This window comes from Rana temporaria, chromosome 11 (assembly GCF_905171775.1).
Source record: "Rana temporaria chromosome 11, aRanTem1.1, whole genome shotgun sequence".
Classification (NCBI taxonomy): Eukaryota; Metazoa; Chordata; class Amphibia; order Anura; family Ranidae; genus Rana; species Rana temporaria.
Window position 1 is genome coordinate 56,352,760 of NC_053499.1, and position 24,302 is coordinate 56,377,061.

Consider the following 24,302-nt stretch of genomic DNA (forward strand, 5'->3'; position numbering starts at 1 on the left):
CTTTAAATCAAAAAGTAAAAAATATTGTGTTATTTTCAAAATTGCCACTTTTCTTTTGTTTTTAGCGCAACAAATAAAAACGGCAGAGGTGATCAAATACCACCAAATGAAAGCTCTTTTTTGTGGGAAAAAAAGGACATCAATTTTGTTTGGGAGCCACGTCGCACGACCGCGCAATTGTCAGTTAAAGCGACACAATGCCGTATCGCAAAAAATGCTCTGGTCAGGAAGGGGGTAAATTCTTCCGGGGCTGAAGTAGTTAAAAGAGAAAAAGAAGTCAGGCCCCAGCGAGATTTGAACTCGCGACCCCTGGTTTACAAGACCAGTGCTCTAACCCCTGAGCTATGGAGCCACTTTGCAGAAGGTGTACACCTTTGTTTGTCATACAAGATATCTTTCCAGGCTGCAGCAGGAGAATAGGAATAACAATGCAAACAATACAATTTTCTGTCACTCATACATATCGCCAATTAACTGTTTGCTTACCAAATAAACACTATTAATGTGGCATTTACATCCTGGCAGCCAAGCATAGTGGCGCATGTGGCAGAGTGGACCGAGGAGATGTGAGTACGCGTTTAAAAGACAGCTTCTTCTTCCGCCTTCAAATGGACCATTTTCTTTTTCTAATTGCTGCTTGTCAGAAAAAGTAACTGCAGACGACTGTAAAAAAAAAAGTTGCCCGATTGTAGCAAACTAAACCTCTACACACTGGAGAATTCAACGACCTGTAAGGTGGAGGTGACAAGTAAGGGCCCATTCACACCTAGGCAGTCAGTTACAGTACATTAACAAACATATTATGTTGTCTATTAACCACTTAAGACCTTGCCCTTTTTTGTGTTTCGGCACTGCGTCGCTTTAACTGACAATTGCGTGGTCGTGCGACGTGGCTCCCAAACAAAATTGGCATCTTTTTTTCCCACAAATAGAGCTTTATTTTGGTGGTATTTGATCACCTCTGCGGTTTTTATTTTTTGCACTATAAACAAAAATAGAGCGACAATTTCGAAAAAAAAATCAATATTTTTTACTTTTTGCTATAATAAATATCCCCAAAAAAGATATAAAAAAATATTTTTTCCTCAGTTTAGGCCGATACGTATTCTTCTACCTCTTTCGCAATAATCGCTTATCAATTGTTTTACGCAAAATTTATAGCGACATTATGGCGGACACATCGGACACTTTTTTGGGACCATTGTCATTTTCACAGCGAAAAGTGCTATAAAAATGCACTGATTACTGTAAAAATGACAATGGCAGTGAAGTGGTTAACCACTAGGTGGCGCTAAGGGGTTAAGCGTGCCCTGTAGGGGGGTGTGGCTCTAGGCGTGACGTCACTGATCGTTGTTCCCTATATCAGGGAACAGACGATCAGTGACACTGCCACAGAGAAGAACGGGAAAGGTGTGTTTACACTCACCTCTCTCCGTTCTTCAGCTCCTGTGACCCGATCGCGGGAGCTTCGGACCGGGTCGTGCACTCTGGGCTCTTAAAGGCAACATACAGGTACGTGCCTGTGCCCAGCCGTGCCATTCTGCCAACGTAAATGTGGGCACAGTAGTGGCAATTGATGGGACACACTGGCGGCAATTGATGGGGCACACTGGCGGCAATTGATGGGGCACACTGGCAGTAATTGATGGGGCACACTGACAACAATTGATGGGGCACACTGGCAGCAAATGATGGGCACACTGGCAGTAATTGATGGGGCACACTGGCAGCAATTGCTGGGCACACTGGAAGCAATTGATGGGGCACACTGGTAGCAATTGATGGGGCACACTGGCAGCAATTGATGGGGCACACTGGCAGCAATTGATGGGCACAATGGCGGCCATTGATGGGCACACTGGCAGCAATTGATAGGTACAGTAGTTGTGTTTGATGACACAGTGGCGGTAATTTATGGGTACAGTGGCTGCGTTTGATGGGCACAGTGGCTGCGCTTGATGGGCACAGTGGCTGCGCTTGATGGGCACAGTGGAGGCGTTTGATGATTTTTTTTTCTCAGTTTGTTTGTGCCCCTCCAAAAATGTTGAGCACCAGCCGCCACTGGACTTGAATAGGCTCAAAGGAAAATATAAAGCAGTGAATGGCACTGCAACACACTAACAGCACTAAAAAATGATGACACTGCAAAATGCTAATACATGTATGATCCATTACCATTAATGGCAGTAGGGTGGACTTACCACAATATACAGTGCCCTGAAAAAGTATTCATGCCACTTGAAATTTCCCACATTTTGTCATGTTACAGGCAAAAACATAAATGTATTTTATCGTGATTTTATGTGATAGACCAACACAAAGTGGCACATAGGTGTGAAGTGGAAAGAAAATGATAAATGGTTTTGACATTTTTTATAAATAAATATCTGAAAGTGTGGGGTGCATTTGTATTCAGCCCCCTTTACTCTGATACCCCTAACTAAAATCTAGTGGAACCAATTGCCTTCAGAAATCACCTAACTAGAAAATAGAGTCCACTTGTGTGTAATTTAATCTCTGTATAAAAACAGCTGTTCTGTGAAGCCCCCAGAGGTTTGTTGGAGAGCCTTAGTGAACCAACAGCATCATGAAGGCCAAGGAACACACCAGACAGGTTAGGGATAAAAATGTGGAGAAGTTTAAAGCAGGGTTAGGTTATAAAAAAATATCCCACGCTTTGAACGCTCTCCATCCAATCTGAAAAAGGACGCAAATTTCGTTTGGGTACAGCGTTGCACGACCACGCAATTGCCAAATTGTAAAAAGGGCTCTGGTCAGTAAGGGGGTAAAATCTTCCGGCGGCTGAAGTGGTAACATAAAGACTGGTCACAATGTAAGAATACTATAATATCATCATTCATCACCAACACACATCAAATAAAAAGAAAATGACACGAAACGAGATTCAAGCAGTAACTGCGCACTGTACCCGGAGAAAACGTCATTGTCCATTTACAAATAAAGCTTTGAGGATCAAACGCCTCTGTCTCCAAGGCGACACGCTGGAAGGGTTTTCTATTGGCCGTTCTGGAAAGGAAGCAGGAAATGCAGTTGGTGGGTGTGGTGTGAGCGCTTGCTGTCATTGGTCAGAATTTTACGGCAGACGTAGGTGACAGGGAAGCGGTGACATCCCGGGAAAACATGGTGCTGCTGACTATCCTGAAGAAGCTGAAGCAGAAGGAGCGGGAGGTCCGCCTTCTCATGCTGTATCCTCTGTGTGTGTGGAGGGGGGAAGGGGTCGGTCCGCTGCCTGCTCTGGCTGGGGAAATTCTTGTCTGGTGGGGAAGGTCTCCCCATTCATACAAAGCACTCAGCCCCCTGCAGCTACTAATGGGGTACAAGTCCAGCCATAGCCAGAATATAAGGCGGGATGGAGGAGCAGGCTCCCTGCAGCTGGAGGGTCAGGGCAGGGATTTGTTTACTAGCCCAGTGCCTGTATAGAGGGAGGGGGGATCATTCATCCTAGTGCATACTATTAGAGAATTGGGGGGCTCCTCCATCCTAGTGCACACTATTAGAGAATTGGGGGGGGGCTCTTCCATCCCAGTGCACACTATTAGAGAATTGGGGGGGGGGGGGGGGCTCATTTATCCTAGGGCACACTATTAGAGAATTGGGGGGGGGGGGGGCTCATTTATCATAGGGCACACTATTAGAGAATTGGGGGGGGGGCTCATTTATCCTAGGGCACACTATTAGAGAATTGGGGGGGGGGGGCGGCTCATTTATCCTAGTGCACACTATTAGAGAATTGTGGGGGGGGGCTCATTTATCCTAGTGCACACTATTAGAGAAGGGCAGTGCATTCACATGTGCGGGAAACGCAACAGAACGCATTTCCTGTACCACGTTCTGTTTGTAAAGAGGCCCTTAGGGCTTACACCATTATATCTGTATTGACAGTGTTTCTGCATGCGTTTTTGATTTGTTTGCATGCATTTGCAGTGAGTATTTTAAAAAAAATGTTGTACAATGTTCTGTGTGTGTTTAGTGCTTTCTGGTGGAGAAAAAAAAAATGCAACATTTTGCACTCCCCCCCCCCCCCCTTTTTTTTTTATGCACATACATGTAAATTTGCTCCCGTATATATTGTATATTTAGCTATTTTGCCTGGAGTTCAGCTTTTAACCACTTGAACTCCAAAAGGATTTACCCCCCTTTATAACCAGGTCATTTTTTTGCCATTCAGCACTGTACTATTTAACCACTTGCCGCCCGACAATGACATATTGACGTCGGCAAAGTGGTTGTAGAATCCTGACTGGACGTCATATGACGTCCTCAGGATTCTGAGCCTCTGCGCCGATCGTTGTTTCAGGGTGTCAGTCTGACACCCCGCAACACCGATCAAGGTAAAGAGTCTCTCACGGAGACTCTTTACCACGTGATCAGCCGTGTCCAATCAGGGGTGATCACGATGTCAATAGGAAAAGCCGGTAACCGGCTTTTCCTCACTCGCGTCTGTGAGACGCGAGTAGAGGAGAGCCGATCGGCTGCTCCTGTGACTGGGGGGGTTTGTGCTGATCGATCATCAGCATAGCCCCCCCCCGAGGATGCCCACTGGACCACCAGGGATGGGCATATAGACCACCAGTGGGGAAAAAAAAAAAAGATGCCACCCTAGACCACCAGGGATGAGGAGGACACACAAAATGGATGCCAATCAGTGCCGCAATGGATGCCAATCAGTGCCCACAATGGGCATCACTGATTGGCAGGCATTGTTTGGCACTGATTGGCATCCATTAGTACAACACATACAATAGTGCCCATCTATGCCCGTCCGTGCCGCCTATCTGTGCCCGTCCGTGCCGCCTATCTGTGCCCGTCCGTGCCGCCTATCTGTGCCCGTCCGTGCCGCCTATCTGTGCCCGTCCGTGCCGCCTATCTGTGCCCGTCCGTGCCGCCTTTCTGTGCCCGTCCGTGCCGCCTATCTGTGCCCGTCCGTGCCGCCTATCTGTGCCCGTCCGTGCCGCCTATCTGTGCCCGTCCGTGCCGCCTATCTGTGCCCGTCCGTGCCGCCTATCTGTGCCCGTCCGTGCCGCCTATCTGTGCCCGTCCGTGCCGCCTATCTGTGCCCGTCCGTGCCGCCTATCTGTGCCCGTCCGTGCCGCCTATCTGTGCCCGTCCGTGCCGCCTATCTGTGCCCGTCCGTGCCGCCTATCTGTGCCCGTCCGTGCCGCCTATCTGTGCCCGTCCGTGCCGCCTATCTGTGCCCGTCCGTGCCGCCTATCTGTGCCCGTCCGTGCCGCCTATCTGTGCCCGTCCGTGCCGCCTATCTGTGCCCGTCCGTGCCGCCTATCTGTGCCCGTCCGTGCCGCCTATCTGTGCCCGTCCGTGCCGCCTATCCGTGCCCGTCCGTGCTGCCTATCTGTGCCGCCTATCCGTGCCGCCTATCAGTGCCCATCAATGCCACCACATCAGTGCCACCTCATCGGTGCCCATCAGTGCCGCCTTATCAGTGCCCGTCAGTGCAGTACCATCAGTGCCCATCAGTGAAGGAGAAAACTTACTTATTTACAATGTTTTATAACAGAAACAAAAACAATTTTTTTTTTTCTAAATCTTCGGTAATTTTTTTTTTTTTTTGCATAAAATAAATATCCCAGAGGTGATCAAATACCACCAAAAGAAAGCTCTATTTGTGGGTACAAAATGATAAAAATTTAGTTTGGGTACAGTGTAGCATGACCGCGCAAATGTCATTCAAAGTGCAACAGCGCTGAAAGCTAAAAATTGGTCTGGGTGGGAAGGTGTATACGTGCCCGGTATGGAAGTGGTTAACTGGTAAAAAAATCTCTATTGTTTTTTTCACACAAATAGAGCTTTCTTTTGGTGTTATTTGATCACCACTGGCATTGTGTATTTTTATTTTGCGATATAAGACTAAAAATATTGACACCCCCCCCCCCCCCCCCCCCCAATATTTTCTACATTCTGCTATAAAACATATCCAATAAATCAAGTTTCTTCATAAATTTTGGCCAAAATATATCCTACTTGCATGTCTTTGGTAAAAAACAAAACAATAAGTGTATATTAATGGGTTTGTGCAAAAGTCATAGCATCTACAAACTATGGCGTGTGTGTGTGAAAAAAGCGGTTTCAGGCGTTTTGACTCTAAGACCACTGCCTTGCTAAAGAAGCTGAGGGTAATGAACTGGCCAAGCATGTCTTCCATTCTCAAACGGAAGGTGGTGGAGCACAAGGTCTCTAACATCCAACAGCTCTGTGATGTCGCCATGGAGGAGTGGAAGAGGACTCCGGTGACAACCCGATGAACTCCTAGCCCAAAGGGTTAAGGCAATGCTGGAAAATAATGGTGGCCACACAAAATATTGACACTTTGGTCCCAATTAGGACATTTTCGCTTTGGGGTGTACTCGCTTTTGTTGCCAGTGGTTTAGACATTTATGGCTGTGTGTTGCGTTATTTTGAGGGGTCCAGTGTGGCGATCCGAGGGGGGGCTGCGCTGATAAGCAATCAGCGCGAACCCCCCCTGTCAGGAGAGCCGCCGATCGGCTCTCCTCTACTTGCGTCTGTCGGACGCGAGTGAGGAAGAGCCATCAACGGCTCTTCCTGTTTACATCGTGATCAGCCGTGGTTGGACACGGCTGATCACGTGGTAAATAGCCTCCGTGAGAGACTTTTTACCTTGATCGGTGATGCGGGGTGTCAGACGGACACCCTGCAACAACGACTGCCGCGATGCGCGCCCCCGGGGGCGCGCAGCGGCTCAGAATCCTGAGGACGTCATATGACGTCCAGTCAGGATTCTACAACCACTTTGCCGACGTCAATATGTCATTGGCGGGCAGCAAGTGGTTAAAGTGATTTTGTTTCTTAAAGTGGAGGTTCACCCGCAAAAAAAATTTTAAGATTAGATTGATGCTCATTTTGTCTAGGGGAATCGGCTATTTTTTTTTAAAAATGAAGCAGTACTTACCGTTTTAGAGAGCGATCTTCTCCGCCGCTTCCGGGTATGGTCTTCAGGACTGGGCGTTCCTTCTTGATTGACAGGCTTCCGACGGTCGCATCTATCGCGTCACGAGTAGCCAAAAGAAGCCGAACGTCGGTGCGCACCGACGTTCGGCTACTTTCGGAAAATTGTGACGCGATAGATGCGACCGTCGGAAGTCTGTCAATCAAGAAGGAACGCCCAGTCCCGCAGCCCATACCCGGAAGCGGCGGAGAAGATCGCTCTCTAAAACGGTAAGTACTGCTTTGTTTTTAAAAAAACTAGCCGATTCCCCTAGACAAAATGAGCATCAATCTAATCTTAAATTTTTTTTTGCGGGTGAACTACCACTTTATAAACCACTTGACCACTGGGTACTTAAACCCCCTTAATAACCAGACCAATTTTCAGCTTTCGGTGCTCTCACAATTTGAATGACAATTACTCAGTCATACAACATTGTACCAAAATGACATTTTCGTCCTTTTTTTAACACAAATAGGGCTTTCTTTTGGTGGTATTTAATCACCGTTGGGTTTTTTATTTTTTGCGCTATAAGAGAAAAAAGACTGAAAATTCTGTAAAAATTTTTGCAAATTCATATTTTTTCTTCATTCTTTTGCATAATGTGAAAGATGACGTTACGCAGAGTAAATGGATACCCAACATGTCACCCTTCAAAATGGCGTCAAACTTCGCTACTTAAAAATCCCCATAGGCAACGTTTTAAATATTATTACTGGTTATATGTTTTTAGTTACAGAGGAGGTCTGGGGTCAAAATTATACCTCACATGTGTGGCTTGAACACCGTTTTCATATGTGGGCGGGACTTGCGTGTGCGTTCGCTTTTGCATGCGAGCACACGGCGACAGGGGCGCTTTAAAAAATATATATATTTTATTGTTCACTTTACTTATTTTTTTTCCCGCAAAAAATAATAAATAAAAGCAACTATTGCGGGGTATTGCAGAGAATTGCAGGGCATTGCAGGGTATTGCAGAGATTGCACAGTATGGGGCAGAGTATTGCAGGGTATTGTATGTATTGGGCAGGGATGGCTGAGCAGGGATGGATGGATGGCTGGATCTGTGACTGCATTTGTCACAGATCCAGCCCACAGCACTGCTGCTGCCTCCGCTCTCTCCCCTCTCCTCTCACATTGTACCGTTCGGTACAGAGAGAGGAGGGAGGAACCGGCGTCATCACATGACGCCAGTTTGTTTACAAGTGATCGATCTGTCATTGGACGGAGCGATCACGTGGTAAACCGCCGCTATCAGCAGCGATTTACCGTGATGCGCCGGGCTGGAGCGTGATTCTGGGAGGACGTCATATGACGTCCTCCCAGAGTTAAGGAACCACCCTGCCGCCATTATTCTACGGCGTGCGGTGGTTAAATGGTTAAACCCCATTCATGAAATCTGACCTGGACATGTATATCTGTAGTGTTTACTTACCTCTCTGCAAAGCTCTAAATCCTGTTTTCGTTCTGCTGCTCCGGTCTTCTGTTATCAGCATGATAACTTCTGACAAGTTCTCCAACACAGGAGATAAAAGCAGCTGGAAATTTGTGTCGGGGAGGAAACTTAGAGAAGCAGAGAGCTTGTCTATTCAGCAGATATACATGTAAAACTTATGTAGGAAGATTTGTTTAATCTCTGTGTATTATCCGAGGCTGTTCACTTCGCTGGATATAGGAGAGGGAGTAAAAGTCCCATTTAAGAGTTACTATCAAAGTTGGCTTCAAGTACCTGCTGGAGCTGCACGATTCTGGATAAAATGAGAATCGCAATTTTTTATTCTTTTTGCTTAGAATAAATATCACAATTCTTGGCGTAACATCTTTTACATGTATACAAAAAAAAATGGGCAAACTTTACTGAGTTTTTTTTTATTACATTTTTTTTAATTGAAGTGTATTTTTTCCCCAAAAAATGCTTTTGAAAGACCGCTGCGCAAATACAGTGTGACATAAAATACGACCGCCATTTTATTCTCTAGGGTCTCTGCTAGAAAAATATATTTAATGTTTGGGGGTTCTAAAGTAATTTTCCTAGCAAAAAATACTGATTTTAACCTGTAAGCAACAAGTGTCAAGAAAAAGGCTTTACATGGTTAAACTGCCCTCATTTGCAGATCAAGGTTCATCCGGTCTAAAAAAAATAATAAAAAAAATTAAACAATTTCTTTTTATCTCTCAGTGCTGAGCAATTTGTGAAAACTGTGCTGGCTGCTTTTTTTTTTTTTTTTTTTTTTTTTGACAGCTGTGAGCAGGGAATGGCTCTGCACTTGTTACATGAATCGTGGAATTGCCGGATTAAGATTGTGAGGCGAGGTTGAATGGAGATCGCAATTTTTTTTTTTTTTTTTTTTTAAATGATTAATCGTGCAGCTCAAGTACCTGCAGTCCATGCTGCTAAATATTCCTCCTTTTGAAGTGAAATCACTGACTGATCACCTCTAGAAGTACCCATCCCCCGCGTCCCCCACATATTGTATTGGACAGCGATTGCATGAATACCTCAACAAAAACATGAGTTAAACAGTGCTAAAAAAAACAATAGCCTTGATTTATCATGTACATATGTGTTTTGCTTTTTTTCTTAACTCCTTCCTCCAGAGGTTTAGATAATGCTGGAAAGACTACAATTCTGAAGAAGTTTAATGGCGAAGATATAAACACAATTTCCCCAACATTGGGATTCAATATCAAAACACTGGAGCACAGAGGGTAACATCATTTGTCCCATTTCCATTCAGCTGTCATTCAGTCAGTGTTTCCCAGACAAATTTCAATCTGTGTGGCCCTTCCTGTTTGACACAAGTCGTTCCAGTGTGGGGCGGAAACAACTAATCGATTATGAAATTAATCGATAACCATTTTCATAATCAGTTAATCGGCCAGTAACATAATGGGGTTAAAAAAGTAAAAAATTAGCGCTTTATGCCCAGGTTCACACTGGGTACGATTTGAGATGCGATTTCACATGTCAAATCGCATCTCAAATCGCTGGCATTTGTCGGCAATCGGTGCAGCGCCGCAGATGCGGCGTCGCACCGATTTAAAAAAGTTGCCGCGATTTACATTGAACCCTGCACAGATGTCTCTTAAATCGCGGCAAAACCGCAGCCGGGAAATCGCGGTAAAATCGCGATTTTGAATTCGCAGCAGTGTGAAGCTAGCCTCAAGGACAAAAAGAGCAAATCGCTACTGTAAATATTACTTTCACTGTCACACAAAATGATCGCTGTGAACCCCTTACAGTAGCGATTATTTGCTCTTTTTGTACTAATGTTAGTTTTTTTTTTTTTAACCCATTATGTAACTAAACATCTCAGGCCGGGGTCACACCTCTGTTTTCAGGTGTTTTTTGCAGAAAAACACTACAGTTCATTTACATGGTTTCCTATGGGACACATTCACATCCATGATTTTTTCAGCTGCTGTGTATTTGGAAAGGGCAAGGACTTTTTTTCCCCTAATCGTCTTTCAGGACAGCCACCTGAGAGACCTTGGCTCCTCCCCTCTGTTGGAAACACCGCGCCAGCCCATAAATTTCCTCCTCCCCTGCTGGTCCTCAGTTATTTGTGTTTCCTCCAGAGGGGAGACACCATAGGAACAAGCCAGGAGAGCCACGGGAGGCTCAGGCAAGACGGTCCTGAAAGGGAGCAGGGGCTCTCTGGACAAAAGAGACAGGTACTAACCTGAAAGACAGCCACCCTCACATCCCTGAGCGCAGGTGTAAGTCGGGGGGGCTCCGGTTTTTGCATGCACCGAGTGCGGTGTGAGGAGGTACAGCCAGCGTCCTAGACCAGCGTGTGTGGCTGCCGGAGGAATGGGGATTCCAGACGCGCAAGCCACGCTGTGTACTAGGACCGCTCGGAGCCGATGGCGGGTGACGTCATTCAGGCACGGGGGCGGGTACTACCGGGTTCGCGGCTTCCGGTTCCGGGCGCGAAACTCAAAAACGGAGCCAGGCAATGGCTGGAGGGAGCTGCATAGACGCTGTAGAGACAGCACACGCGGCGCTGGTGACACAGACATGTCGGAAGCAGAGGGGAAAGATGTTGCTCCAGCAGAGACCAGCTCCAGCCACAGCAAGGTAAGGGGAACCTAGGGTGGATTTCCCCTCTCCTAAAAAATAGCCTACCATCCCTCTACACCACCCAGGGTAATAGGGAGGGGGAGGTGGGTTAACCCCTCAGTGTCAGAGGGTGATTCATAGGGCCCCTAGTGTGGTAAGCCCATATGAAGACACTGCGCACCTGCCGTGAGCAGGGGGAAGGCTACGGTACTAATCATGGGGTATATATTTTCGCTTGTGTCTTTCAGAAAACTGACAAAGACAAGAATACCCACAGTACAAAGAAAAGATGTCCATCCTTTAAAGTCACACTTAGGGAGTCATGGAAAAAGGCTATTTGTAGCGACTGTATTGATAAGTTAGTACAGGAGCACACTGCGGAACAAAGTGATTTGGCATCATCAGTTAAAGAACTTTCTAATACCTTTGGGTCATTCAAAACATTTTTTGAAAACTTCCAGATCCCGCAGCTTCAGTCAGCTCCTCCTGTACAGGCAACAACATTAGTCCCGGGAGTAAGACCTTCCACTAGTGCAGGCCCTTCAAGAGTTCCTAGTGAGGAGCTAGAAGAGGAACCTGACAGCGCAGTGTCCGGTTCACAGGAATCAGAGGAGGAGGCTCGGGAAGGTGATTCCAGGAAGCCCTCCCGCTACAAGCTCTCCTTGGAGGATGTAGACCACTTATTGGAAGCTATTTATGCCACTCTGGGTATTCAAACAGAGAAAAAACCATTATCATTGCATGACCAAATGTATGAGGGTTTAGGCGACCAGGAAAGTAAAAATTTCCCAGTCCATGATGTCTTGATCAAAGCAATTAAAAAAGAATGGCAGGAACCAGAAAGGAAACCATTCTTTTCCAAAGCTTTGAAAAGACGATTTCCATTTTCGGATGACCCATCCTCAATTTGGAATAAAACGCCAAAGCTGGATGCTGCCTTTTCTCAAGTTTCAAGGCACACAGACCTAGCTTTTGAGGACATGGGCATTCTATCCGAACCAATGGATAAGAAAATGGATTCATTACTAAAAAAGTCCTGGGACTCCACGCTGGGTAGTTTAAAATCAGCAATGGCAGTCACCGTGGTAGCCAGGAACATGGAATTTTGGCTGAACCAGATTCAGGAGCACATTGAGGAGGAGACGGCAAAAGACCAAATCCTAGCCTCATTTCCCACATTGTTGAGAGGCATAGCTTATATTGCAGACGCCTCGGCTGAACTGGTACGGATGGCAGCTAGATCGTCTGCATTAGCTAACTCAACCAGGAGGGCCTTATGGTTAAAGACGTGGCAGGGGGACTGCGCGTCTAAAACCAAATTATGCGGCATCCCATTCACAGGGGACCTGCTCTTTGGGCCGGGATTAGAAAAAGTGCTGGACCGTACAGCGGACAAGAAAAAAGCGTTTCCGCTAAAACGCAAAGCACCCTGGAGTCAGCCACAGCAGACCAAAAAGAGACAGAACAAATTTAATTGGGTACCTAAAGGCCCCCGCTTCACACCCAAGGTAGACAATCAGAAAAGACCCTGGGCCCAGAGAGGGAAAGGCAAAGCAGGAGCTATTTTTCGTGCTCCTGAACAAGCATATGATAAGAAATGACAGATTGCTCACAGTGGGAGGAAGACTGGGGGACTTCCTCCCTCAGTGGGAAAAGGTGACTTCCAATCGATTCATATTGAGGATCATAAAGGAAGGTTATCATCTAGAATTCTCCAGAACACCCCCAAAAAAGTTTTATTTAACAAAACTTCCGAAGGACAGAAGAAAGGCCAAAGGGTTAATGAGAGCCCTGGAGGATCTCAAGAAACAAGAGGTAGTAGTGGAGGTCCCCAAAAAAGAAAGGGGACTTGGGTTCTACTCCCACATTTTTGGAGTACTAAAACCCACGGGGAAGGTCAGACCAATCTTAAACCTAAAACCCCTCAACCTATCCATAACCTACAAGAGGTTCAGAATGGACTCAATTTACTCAGTGAAAGCCCTACTACCTCCAAACTGTTTCCTGGTCTCCTTAGATCTAAAGGACGCCTACTTACACGTTCCAATACACAGGGACCACCAACAGTTCCTGAGATTGGCGATAGAGACAGGAAACAGAACCTTACATTTACAATTCCAGGCCTTACCCTTCGGCCTCTCTTCCTCACCCAGAATCTTCACCAAGATTCTGGCGGAAGCCCTGGCACCCTTGCGAGTCCAAGGCATTTCCATCATTGCATATCTGGACGATCTGCTGCTGTTCGCAGAAACCCCAGAGAGGTTGCAAAAGAACCTCGAGACCACACAGATCTTTTTGAAAGATCTAGGGTGGTTAATAAATGTGGAAAAGTCAAATCTAAAGCCCACACAACAGATAACATACTTGGGGTACGTGATAGACTCTGTACAGCAAAGGATTTTTCTACCCAAAGAGAAGATAGAAAAGATCCAAAAAGAAACAAAGGCAATTCAGGTGAATTCACCATGTACCATCAGACAGATCATGTCAACACTGGGGCTGCTAACATCGGCAATCCCAGCTGTTCAATGGGCAGCCTTACATTTCCGACCACTGCAAATGTTCCTTCTAGAGGTTTGGGACCACAGGCAGGAGTCCTTAGACACCCAGGTTCGAATACCGACACAGGTAAAAAGAACCCTTTGGTGGTGGAGGACGGTGGAAAACTTGACCATAGGTCAGCTATGGACACTTCCCATTTCCCAAATCCTTACCACGGACGCAAGTGGGATAGGATGGGGAGCACATCTAGGCTCCCAAGTAACCCAAGGGATTTGGAAAGGGGAAGAGAGGAGGAGATCCTCCAATTGGAAAGAGTTGAAGGCAATGGGGCTTGCACTTCAATTCTTCCAGGGACAACTGAAGGGACATCATGTTCAAATAAGATCCGACAACGCTTCAGTTATTGCCTATGTAAACAAGCAGGGTGGAACAAGGAGCGGAACCCTGTGGGCATTAGCGAAAGAAATCCTGACATGGGGAGAAAGGAATATTCTCTCGCTATCAGCAATCCACCTAAAAGGGGATTTAAACACAGTAGCGGATTTCCTCAGCAGAATTCAGCTGAAGGAAAGCGACTGGGAACTAAATCAGGAGGTGTTCAGGCAGATCACACTAAAATGGGGAACACCTCAAGTGGATTTATTCGCATCCAAGAAGAACAAAAAGGTCAAGACCTTCTTCTCACTAAACGGAGAGGACGGAGCAATAGGAGTGGATGCTTTAGCACAAAGGTGGACTTTCAGGACATGTTATGCCTTTCCTCCACCCGTATTAATTCCACAAGTGTTACGGAAACTGCGTGCAGAGAACACCAACCTGATTCTCATAGCACCTCACTGGCCCAGGAGACCATGGTTCTCTATACTGAAAGAGCTAGCTATAGAACCCCCCTGGTTGTTGCCAGTCCAGGAGGATCTACTCTCCCAAGGCCCAGTATACTGCCCCCAAGTGGAAAAGTGGAACTTGGCCGCGTGGTTTCTGAGGAGCAACTGCTGAAAGCAAAGGGTTTCTCAAACCACTTAAAGGAGTTCTCTGACCTAAAACGTTTAACCCCCGCTGTGCCCGGGCTGTAAAAAAATAGAAAATAAACTGTCACTTACCTGCCTACGATCCCCTGTTGTTCCGATATCGCCGTCCCGTTCTCCGGTCCCGGGCCCCTTCCGCTTCCTGTGTGTCGGTGACTCATAGTGCGCTCAGCCTATCAGCGGCCGCAGCGATGTCCCGTCGCGGCCGCTGATAGGCTGAGCGCACTATGAGTCACCGACACACAGGAAGCGGAAGAGACCGGGACCGGAGAACGGGACGGCGATATCGGAACAACGGGGGATCGTAGGCAGGTAAGTGACAGTTTATTTTCTATTTTTTTACAGCCCGGGCACAGCGGGGGTTAAACGTTTTAGGTCAGAGAACTCCTTTAATTGCGACTCTACTGAAAAGTAGAAAGTTAGAGACACGCAAAATTTATGAAAGGTATGGAAGTGCTTTGGCAGATGGTGCACAGAAAACTCCTTCAATACACAGAGTTCAGTGGCCGTCCTAGAATTTTTACAAAAGGGAGTAGAAAAAGGACTAAGCCTTAGTACGCTAAAAGGTCAAGTATCCGCACTGTCAGTGTTCCTAGAGGAAAGGCTAGCATCTGACCCATGGATAGTCAGATTCTTCAGATCCTTGAGCCGACAGAGACCTATTCAAACCTCGGTCTTCCCGAAATGGGACCTGTCCTTGGTACTACAAGCTTTGACAGCCAAACCTTTTGAGCCTTTGGAAGATTGCAATCTAAAGACGCTGACACTAAAAGCAGTCTTTTTGGTGGCAATCACCACTGCAAGACGGGTCTGTGAGTTAGAGGCCCTATCGATCAGACCCCCCTTTTTTCAGATCTTCGCAGATCGTATAATTTTTAAGTTGGATCCGGGATTCCTGCCTAAAGTAATCTCAAGGTTCCATAGAGAACAAGAAATTATATTACCTTCATTTTGTCCGAACCCTTCCAGAGAACAGGAAGTGAAATTCCATAGCTTAGACGTCAGGAGATGCGTCTTGCATTATTTAGAAGTGACTAAAACTTTAAGGAAAACGGACTCTTTATTTATTTTGCATTCTGGAGCTAGACAAGGACATAGAGCTACCAGGCGCACTATAGCTAGATGGTTAAAAGAAGCCATTGAAAAAGCTTACAGTTTAGGAGGCATACCGATCCCAGAGGGTATCAAAGCGCACTCCACAAGGTCTATGGCAGCCTCACAGGCAGAGAGAGCTGGAGCAACGCCGGAGCAGATCTGTAAAGCGGCGACATGGTCCAGTTTTGCCACCTTCGTAAGACACTATAGGGTGGATCTTTGGTCAGCTAAGGATCAGACCTTTGGACGTAAGGTCTTACAAGCTGTGGTCCCGCCCTAGGGTAAGTGCTCGGTTATCCTCTCAGGTGGCTGTCCTGAAAGACGATTAGGGGAAAAACGAAGTTACTTACTGGTAACGTTCTTTCCCGTAGTCTTTCAGGACAGCCGGGTAACCCACCCAAAGGTATGTATAAGATTTCCTTACAGGAATTGTGATATGGTTAACGATGTGTATCATGTTTTCTTGTGTCTCCCCAGCAACTGGAGGTGCTCTAAAAGAACTGAGGACCAGCAGGGGAGGAGGAAATTTATGGGCTGGCGCGGTGTTTCCAACAGAGGGGAGGAGCCAAGGTCTCTCAGGTGGCTGTCCTGAAAGACTACGGGAAAGAACGTTACCAGTAAGTAACTTAGTTATATATATATATATATTTCAACGGAGAAGCTACAGAAAAGCCTGTAATGTAAAAAATGCAAATCGCCGCAATTTTTTTTTTTCTAAGGTTAGCAAAGGATTTTTTTTATTTTTTTTTTATTTTAGCTAAATGGCTTCCTTTACCTTACTGCAGTCCTGGTTTCCTCATTGTTCATTTTTGCTCTAATCCTTCTCTGTTCTGAACACTTCCTGGTTGACTGTTTCCTGATGAAAAAAGTACTGGGAGCTTTCTCATTGTGGTCACTAATCAAGGAGGTGTGATTACTGTGTGTCTAAAACCCCTCAACACCAATCAGTTTCGTTTTACAAACCATCACTGCCGTGTATTGGCTCTGTGCAGCAGAGAAGCAGGAAACATGCAAAAACTAAACTGAAACTGTAGGTACATTATATGATTGATTTTTATCTATTTTTAATCATTTTTAAAAGGAATCGGTTAACTATTATGTCTCTATACCCTGTAACCAGTCATTTCAGAAAAAAAAAATGCTTCCTTTACAACTCCTTTTAACCGATTAATCGGCCAACTAATCGATTATGAAAACAATCGTTAGTTGCAGCCCTAATCCAGTGACTGACTTCGGTCGAACGGACAGCTGGAAAGCTTTTGTCAGTCAGCGGCTGCAGCTATTGATCAGTGTATTCTGCCAGCAGTGAGAATGCAATCCTCCACCTCACTTGTGTAGATGGAGGAATCTCCGTCTTTTTGTTTAATTCAGACTACTAGCTGAATTAAAAAAAATCTGTCTATGCTTGACTTTATTCTTGAGTAGAAAATCAAGCCCACATGTATTGGGCAGCCAGATTGCCCCTTTATTACTTGAAGGATTTTTGTGTATAATTTTTTTTTTCATGTTTTATGGCCTGTCTTGCCGTGGCTTTCCATTTTTGGAACATGCAGTTATGATTTATGTTTACCTTTTTGTACTTTATTCTGTAGATTCAAGCTGAACATGTGGGACGTTGGAGGACAGAAATCTTTGAGATCCTACTGGAGGAATTACTTTGAGAGTACAGATGGTTTGATCTGGGTGGTTGACAGTGCAGACCGTGCACGTTTGCAGGATTGTGCACAAGAACTCGCTGGGCTCTTACAGGAAGAGGTGGGTGCATAATGACCATGAAAGTCTTGCCTGATGATACACGCTCCATTATTATCCTACAATAGAAGAAACTGCTCCAACACTGCGGTGGGATTTTGAAGATCAAGCAATGACTGAGTGTAATATTTTGGCAGATACATTTAGATCTTGTGTAACAGTAATAAGATTGTTTTCCTTCTAGGACAACCATAGATGGTCAGATATCCTACAGAGGATAATGATTAAGATGGGTGCCATCATTCCATACACTTTCATGTATGGAATGATGGATTTGCCAGTTTGGTATAAAACAATGCAAAGTTAGCCAAAGTGGCATTTCATAGTTTCTAAAGCTTAGTCACCTTACTCATTTTGTGCCTGAATGTACTTTTCATCCAAATGGAAACACATTATAATGTATATTGCAGTGCACTTAACATCGCACATTAACACGACTCAATAATGCACATCAGCAATCATTAATACGCATTTACATTTTTATGTGTTTCCATTGAATGCAGTACAAGAATTATCGGGCAAAACAGCAAAGTGTGAATCCAGCCTGGATGATTAATATGCTGCCTTGTGTTTAGCAATGTCTGTTTGACAAACCAAAAAAGTGAATATGTCCATTTTGATGGAGCTATAGTAACCACTTAAGGACCACCTCCTGCACATTTACGTCGGCAGAATGGCACGGCTGGGCACATGCACGTACAGGTACGTGCTGTGCTAGTACCCAGCTGTGGGTTGCGAGTCCCGAGATCGGTCCCCGGAGCTGAAGAACGGGGACAGCTGTGTGTAAACACAGCTTCCCCGTTCTTCACTGTGGAGGCGTCATCGATCGTGTGATCCCTTTTTATAGGGGGACACAATCGATGACATCGCACCTACAGCCACACCCCCCTACAGTTGTAAACACACTTCAGGTCACACATAACCCCATCAGCGCCCCCTGTGGTTAACTCCCAAACTGCAATTGTCATTTTCACAATAAACAATTCATTTTAAAAGCATTTTTTGCTGTGAAAATGACAATGGTCCCAAAAATGTGTCAAGCTTGTCCAAAGTGTCCGCCATAATGTCGCAGTCTCGAAAAAAATCGCTGATCGCCACCATTAGTAGTAAAAAAAAAATTTATAAAAATGCAATAAAACTATCCCCTATTTTGTAAACGCTATAAATTTTGCGCAAACCAACCGATAAACGCTCATTGCGTTTTTTTTTTTTTTTTTAGCAAAAATAGGTAGAAGAATACGTATCGGCCTAAACTGAGGGGGAAAAAATGTTTTTATATATTTTTGTGGGATATTTATTATAGCAAAAAATAAAAACCGCAGAGGTGATCAAATACCACCAAAAGAAAGCTCTATTTGTGGGGGAAAAGGGACGCCAATTTTGTTTGGGAGCCACGTTGCACGACCGCGCAATTGTCGGTTAAAGCGATGCAGTGCCGAATTGCAAAACCTGGCCGAGTCCTTTAGCTGCATTTTGGTCCGGGTCTTGAGTGGTTAAAAGTGAAAATGTATTTAAAGCGTTATTAAACCCCAAAACAATATATTTCAGCTTACCAATTCATAAATGTGGTGACATGCTGAGTCAAGCCCAGAGTCTTAGCAGAGAACAATAAGCTTTGCTAATTGCCTGACTTTGCAGGGGGCATGTTGAACCTCTTCAAAAAAGACCAAAGTTTCCATAGCAAGCAAATGGTCCCATTCTGCAGCAGTTCAGAGGGGACAAGCTTTTCTATTCAGGCTTTGGTTTCTTCACGAAAGAAAACAAAAACAAACTAAGGGGGTTATTTACTACAAGTGCACTCGCTGTAGATCTGAGGGGGACATGCAAGGAAAATACACATAATTTTAGCTTGCACGTGATTGGATGATAACATCAGCAGAGCTTCCCCTTATTTTGGATCTTCCCCTCAGATCTACAGCGACTGCACTTCCAAGTGTACTTGTAGTGCAAAGTGGATTTGCCTTTTGTAAATGACCCCCTAAGGCCCCTTTCACACGGACGGATAGAATGGTGCTTTTAGCTGCAAATTTTCTACCGCAGCTAGAAGCACACAATGCTTTCCTATGGCCCCATTCACACACAGCGTTTAACTGCGATTTAGTTACATGCGGTTTGGTGCAAATAGAATTGAATGCGTCCAGGTGTGATTTAGCGCAGCTATATGCACATAACCGCAGGTAATCGCAGTCTTTTGTGTCAACTGCGGATAGCAGCGTGAAAAAAAATGAACAGGAAGCACATCATAATCAAAAAAAAGAATGGGTTGCTATGGAAATGACTACCGCAGCTAAACGCGGCCGCATGTAATCGCAATGTTCAAATGCAGCTAATCGCAGTGCCTGGAGCCTTGAATTTCACAGAAAATTTACATGCTTTCAACTGCGGCAAAAACAGCCGTCCGTGTGAAAGGCGCCTTAGTCTTGCGTTGGTGCACTTGGAATGTTTTTAGCTGATTTGAATTGAGGGTTCAATTGGGCTTGAAGGTGGCACTCTTCGTTTTCAATATTAAGTCTTATGTGGCTTGGATGTTCCTCTGACAAGGTTGATTAAGATTCGAAATGTATTCCAGATTCCGTTTTTACTGAGAATAATAGAAGGGGAAACATCTGGCAGTCCACGAGCCACTAGTGTGCTTTGGGGCCTTGTTGTGTTCTTTCCAGTAAAGCCAAGAAATGGACGTGGACCATGCATGTTGGTCTTCATTTTCCTTTTAGTCCTAAAAATAATCTGTTACCTGTTGTAAGGAGTTTCTAACCTATAGCAGTTCATGCTTTGTCTGACAAGAATTCCTTCTGTTGAAGTGATATTTTCCACTATATTACATGACCCAGTTTTTACAAATGTGTGTTGCAATCACTTGTTTATATCAGGCTTTTTATAGAGGGCTTAAGTGCTGCCAGTTGCTATGTGTATCACCTTTCTGCTTACCATATGTCATTCATTTTTATTTATTTTTTCATTCCTTCTCTTTTTATCTCCCACTCTTCAGAGGTTATCAGGAGCAACGTTGCTGGTATTTGCCAATAAACAAGATTTGCCCGGTGCCTTATCAAAAGATGCCATCCGTGAGGTGAGTAACAAGTCTTGCGAAGTGTATGAAAATACTCATACTATTTTATTTATTTATATATATATATATATATATATATATATATATATATATATATATATATCTTACGTAATGACTTCACATGCAAATTGCTGGAACTAAAGACAACCAGCCAGATTTCAATTTTAAGGTGGAAGTCTAGTCAAAAATTATTCCCCCCCCCCCCCCCCCCCCCCATCAACGCACCTTTGAAAATCAGCGACTTTGAAAAGGATCCTGTACTACTTTGATGCAACTTTTGAGGCGACTTTGATCCAGAGTGTAAAGCTGCACTCAGTCACACTCTAAATCGCACTGCTTTGGAGTCACACTAGTGGGAACGTAGCCTAAGGCTAGAGTGTGACTTTGATGCAACTTTACACACTCTGGATCAAAGTTGCATCAAAGAATTGCAGGTACATTTTCAAAGTTGCATAGGTGGAAGCGGGTACCATTGAAATCGATGGGCTGTGGCTTGTCATGCGACTTTGTGTCCAAAGTCACATGACAAGTCATACTAGCGGAAACTGAGCCTAAGACTACGTTTCCACTATTGAAACCCCAAAATTGCATGATTTAGAGTGCGACATTGATCAAACTTTACACTCTCTGGATCAAAGTTCCATCAAAGTAGTGTAGGTACCTTTTCAAAGTTTCAAAGAAGGGAACGGGTGCCATTGAAATCAATGGGCTGTGACTTGTCATGTGACTTTCGCATGACAAGTCGCACTAGTGGAAACACAGCCTTAAGCCTCGTACACAAGATCAGATTTTCGGCAGACAAAGCGTCAGACTTTTGTCCAAAGGGGGTGTGCCTGGATTTTGTCTTGCACACAATTTTCGGCCAACAAACACGAACGTAGTGATGTACTACATGGTTTTTCAGCTCCTGAGGGCCACCCTTTGGGCACCTTCTGCTAATGTTGTGTTTGAGCATTGATTCCAAGCATGCGCGTTTGTACTTTGGACTTTTGTCTGACAGACTTGTGTGTACACGTGATTGGAAAATCTGACAACAGACCGTTTTCCACTGTAAATTTTAAAGCCTGCCATCCAACATTTGTCCGCATTTGATCATTGTACACCCTACGAGTCGCGCTGTGCTGTGCTCACTGGTCCCCGCTGTGTTCTGAGAGCCGTGTGTTTCCCAGAAAACAACGGGGGGGGGGGCGGGATCTGCGGGTAGACTGTGTGGCCGGAAGTGGGTGCAAATACCTGTCTTAGACAGGCATCTGCACCCCCCTCCCCCCTGAAAGGTGCCAAATGTGACACCGGAGGGGGGGTAGGGTTCCAATGAGCGGAAGTTCCACTTTAGGGTGGAGCTCCGCTTTAAGCTGGGAAGGAAGTAGAATTGAAGTCATGTGACGATACTGAAAAATAAAGGTAGAAAAACTGGGATTTTTTTCAGTTTGAGACCCAAGGCTGAACTTGGCTCACATTAATGATTGCAGGGGAGAATTTAAGTGTAATGCCCCGTACACACGGTCGTTTTTGTGATGAAAAAAAACGACGTTTTAAAAAACGTCATTTAAAATGATAGCGTGTGTGGGCAAAACGACATTTTATGTCTTCAAAAAGAATTTTTTATGTCGTTTTTCAAAACGTCGTTTTTTGTGTCATAAAAAATGACCGTGTGTGGGCAAAACAACGTTTTTAAACCCGCGCATGCTCAGAAGCAAGTTAGGACGCGAGTTTGAATGGAACAGAGTGCCGTCGTACGTGCTGAACGTAACCGCGCTTTGCTAGAGCTTTTGGAAAAAACGATGGTTGGTATGTATGCTACATCGTTTTTGAAAATGAAGTTTGAAAAACGTCGTTTTTTTTCTATCACAAAAAAACGACCGTCTGTACGCGGCATTAGGCTGGACTTCCACTTTAACCTTTCGTTGTAGAGCTGTCACAATAATTAAAGTTCATTGGTTACTTTATTACAACCAACTATACAGTAAGAGTAATCCTGTTCATTGCTGTCTGTCTTCCTGCAGGCACTGGAGCTGGCTAACATTAAGACCCATCACTGGTGTATACAAGACTGTAGTGCAGTGACGGGAGAACACCTTCTGATAGGGATAGACTGGTTATTGGATGACATCTCCAGCCGAATCTTTACAGCTGACTGAGGAGAACTCCGTACAAGAAAGGGAGCAAGTGGTTAAAGAACATGGCAGAACAGAGCATAAGTCTTATTTATTTACTATTTATTCAGCTGATTAAAATCATAACACGGCTCTGGCATAACTACTTGATAAGCAGGTATTGTAATGAGAAGGAAGTCAGAAGTGGTGCATGTACTTCAATAACACAAAAGCTTTAGGAGTCGGGTAAACCGTTCTAAAATAACTTCTTAAAATACAAGGTTGGTGATGAATATCACTTGAGGTTTAATTGTGTGTTGTTTTTTTGTTTTGTTTTTTATTGATGACACAATACACCAAAACATTTTGTAAAGACCTGTGCAGCCCACCAGGCACAAAGCTCATTCAAAGTTGATGGTTTTATGAAGTTATTCAACATTTTTGCCAGCCGCAGACATTTCCTCACATTTACAATACAAAAGCAAATCAGGGACCAATGCAGGATAGGGGAGAGGGAAAGCACCTAGCTTGATACATGGGCATGTATGTCTGTGGTCGGTGTAATTTGGCATGTGCACCCCCCGTGCATTTTAGCCGACATAAGAGCACTGCTTTCAGCAAAATGTGCACAACTAACTAGTCTTTCAGACAAACTGCCCCAAGGACTGACTGGAAATGTTGGTGCAGATTGCTGCTGAAAGAACAAGCATCAGCTGCAACTTTTACAGCAGATCTATGGGGACAATGAAAGATTATGTGTCATGCAATCTTTCACTAGCATTAAAGTAAACCGTGAGATGCAATGTGCAAGGAACCTCTTGCCGTAATGTGTAAGGTATGCGCAGCATATTTGTACTTTATGACACTTGCCCACCCACCAAAGTGATCCGCTGCACCCCTCGTCTTCCAAGCAAGGACTCTTTAACCACTTCAGCTCTGGAAGATTTTAACTCCTTCATGACCAGGCCATTTTTTATTCTATTCGGCACTGCTCTACATTACCTGGCAATTGCGCGTCATGCAATGTTGTACCCAAACAAAATTTTGTTTTTTTCCCCCACAAATAGAGATTTCTTTTGGTGGTGGTTCATCACCACTGGTATTTTTTTGTTTTTTTGTGCTATAAATAAACAAACATACATTTTGAAAAAAACAAAAAACGTTTTTTTACTTTTGTTATAAAACATATCCTTTAAAAATCGAATTTCTTCACACATTTAGGCCAAAATGTATTCTGCTACATGTATATGGTTTAAAAAAAAAAAAAATCACAATAATGTTGGCCATACACTATACGAAAAATCGTCTGAATCCAATTTCGGAAAACGAATGATCAGTCGTCAGCGCAAACGATGGTGCCATCATGTAATGAGTGATAAATTGTTCAGTGAACATAAATAAAAAATAAATACATTTTTTTTTTTTTTTTTTTACATATACCTAGTGCAGACAGTTCGGACGGGAAACACATTAACCTTTCAATTTATCATTCGTTCGGCAGAAAATTTCCAAACTTGTCCTTTGTTTTTTTGGCTCAAAAACGTCCCAACGATTATCGATTTTGTGCCCATCAACTGTTCGAAAAATGAACAAACTGTCTAAACCAGGGGTGTCAAACTAAATTTCATTGTGGGCAGCATCAGCATTATGATTGTCCTCAAAAGGGCCGGTTGTATCTGTAAGATTAGATGTCCCCTCCCCCATACATTAGATGTCAAGA

At 44.5% G+C, this 24,302-nt stretch overlaps 1 protein-coding gene and 1 non-coding gene across 2 annotated transcripts; one reads left to right on the forward strand and one right to left on the reverse strand.

Moving 5' to 3' along the window:
- Positions 1-279: 279 nt before the first annotated feature.
- Positions 280-352, reverse strand: TRNAT-UGU. The gene has a single exon. It is a non-coding gene; the product is annotated as a tRNA-Thr (tRNA).
- Positions 353-3,052: 2,700 nt separating this feature from the next.
- Positions 3,053-22,892, forward strand: ARL2 (ADP ribosylation factor like GTPase 2). The gene is made up of 5 exons (XM_040328570.1): positions 3,053-3,206; positions 9,581-9,691; positions 17,260-17,422; positions 20,409-20,489; positions 22,493-22,892. Exons 1-5 carry the CDS (start codon positions 3,142-3,144, stop codon positions 22,625-22,627), a joined length of 555 nt encoding a protein of 184 aa, XP_040184504.1. The 5' UTR covers positions 3,053-3,141; the 3' UTR covers positions 22,628-22,892.
- Positions 22,893-24,302: the final 1,410 nt, after the last annotated feature.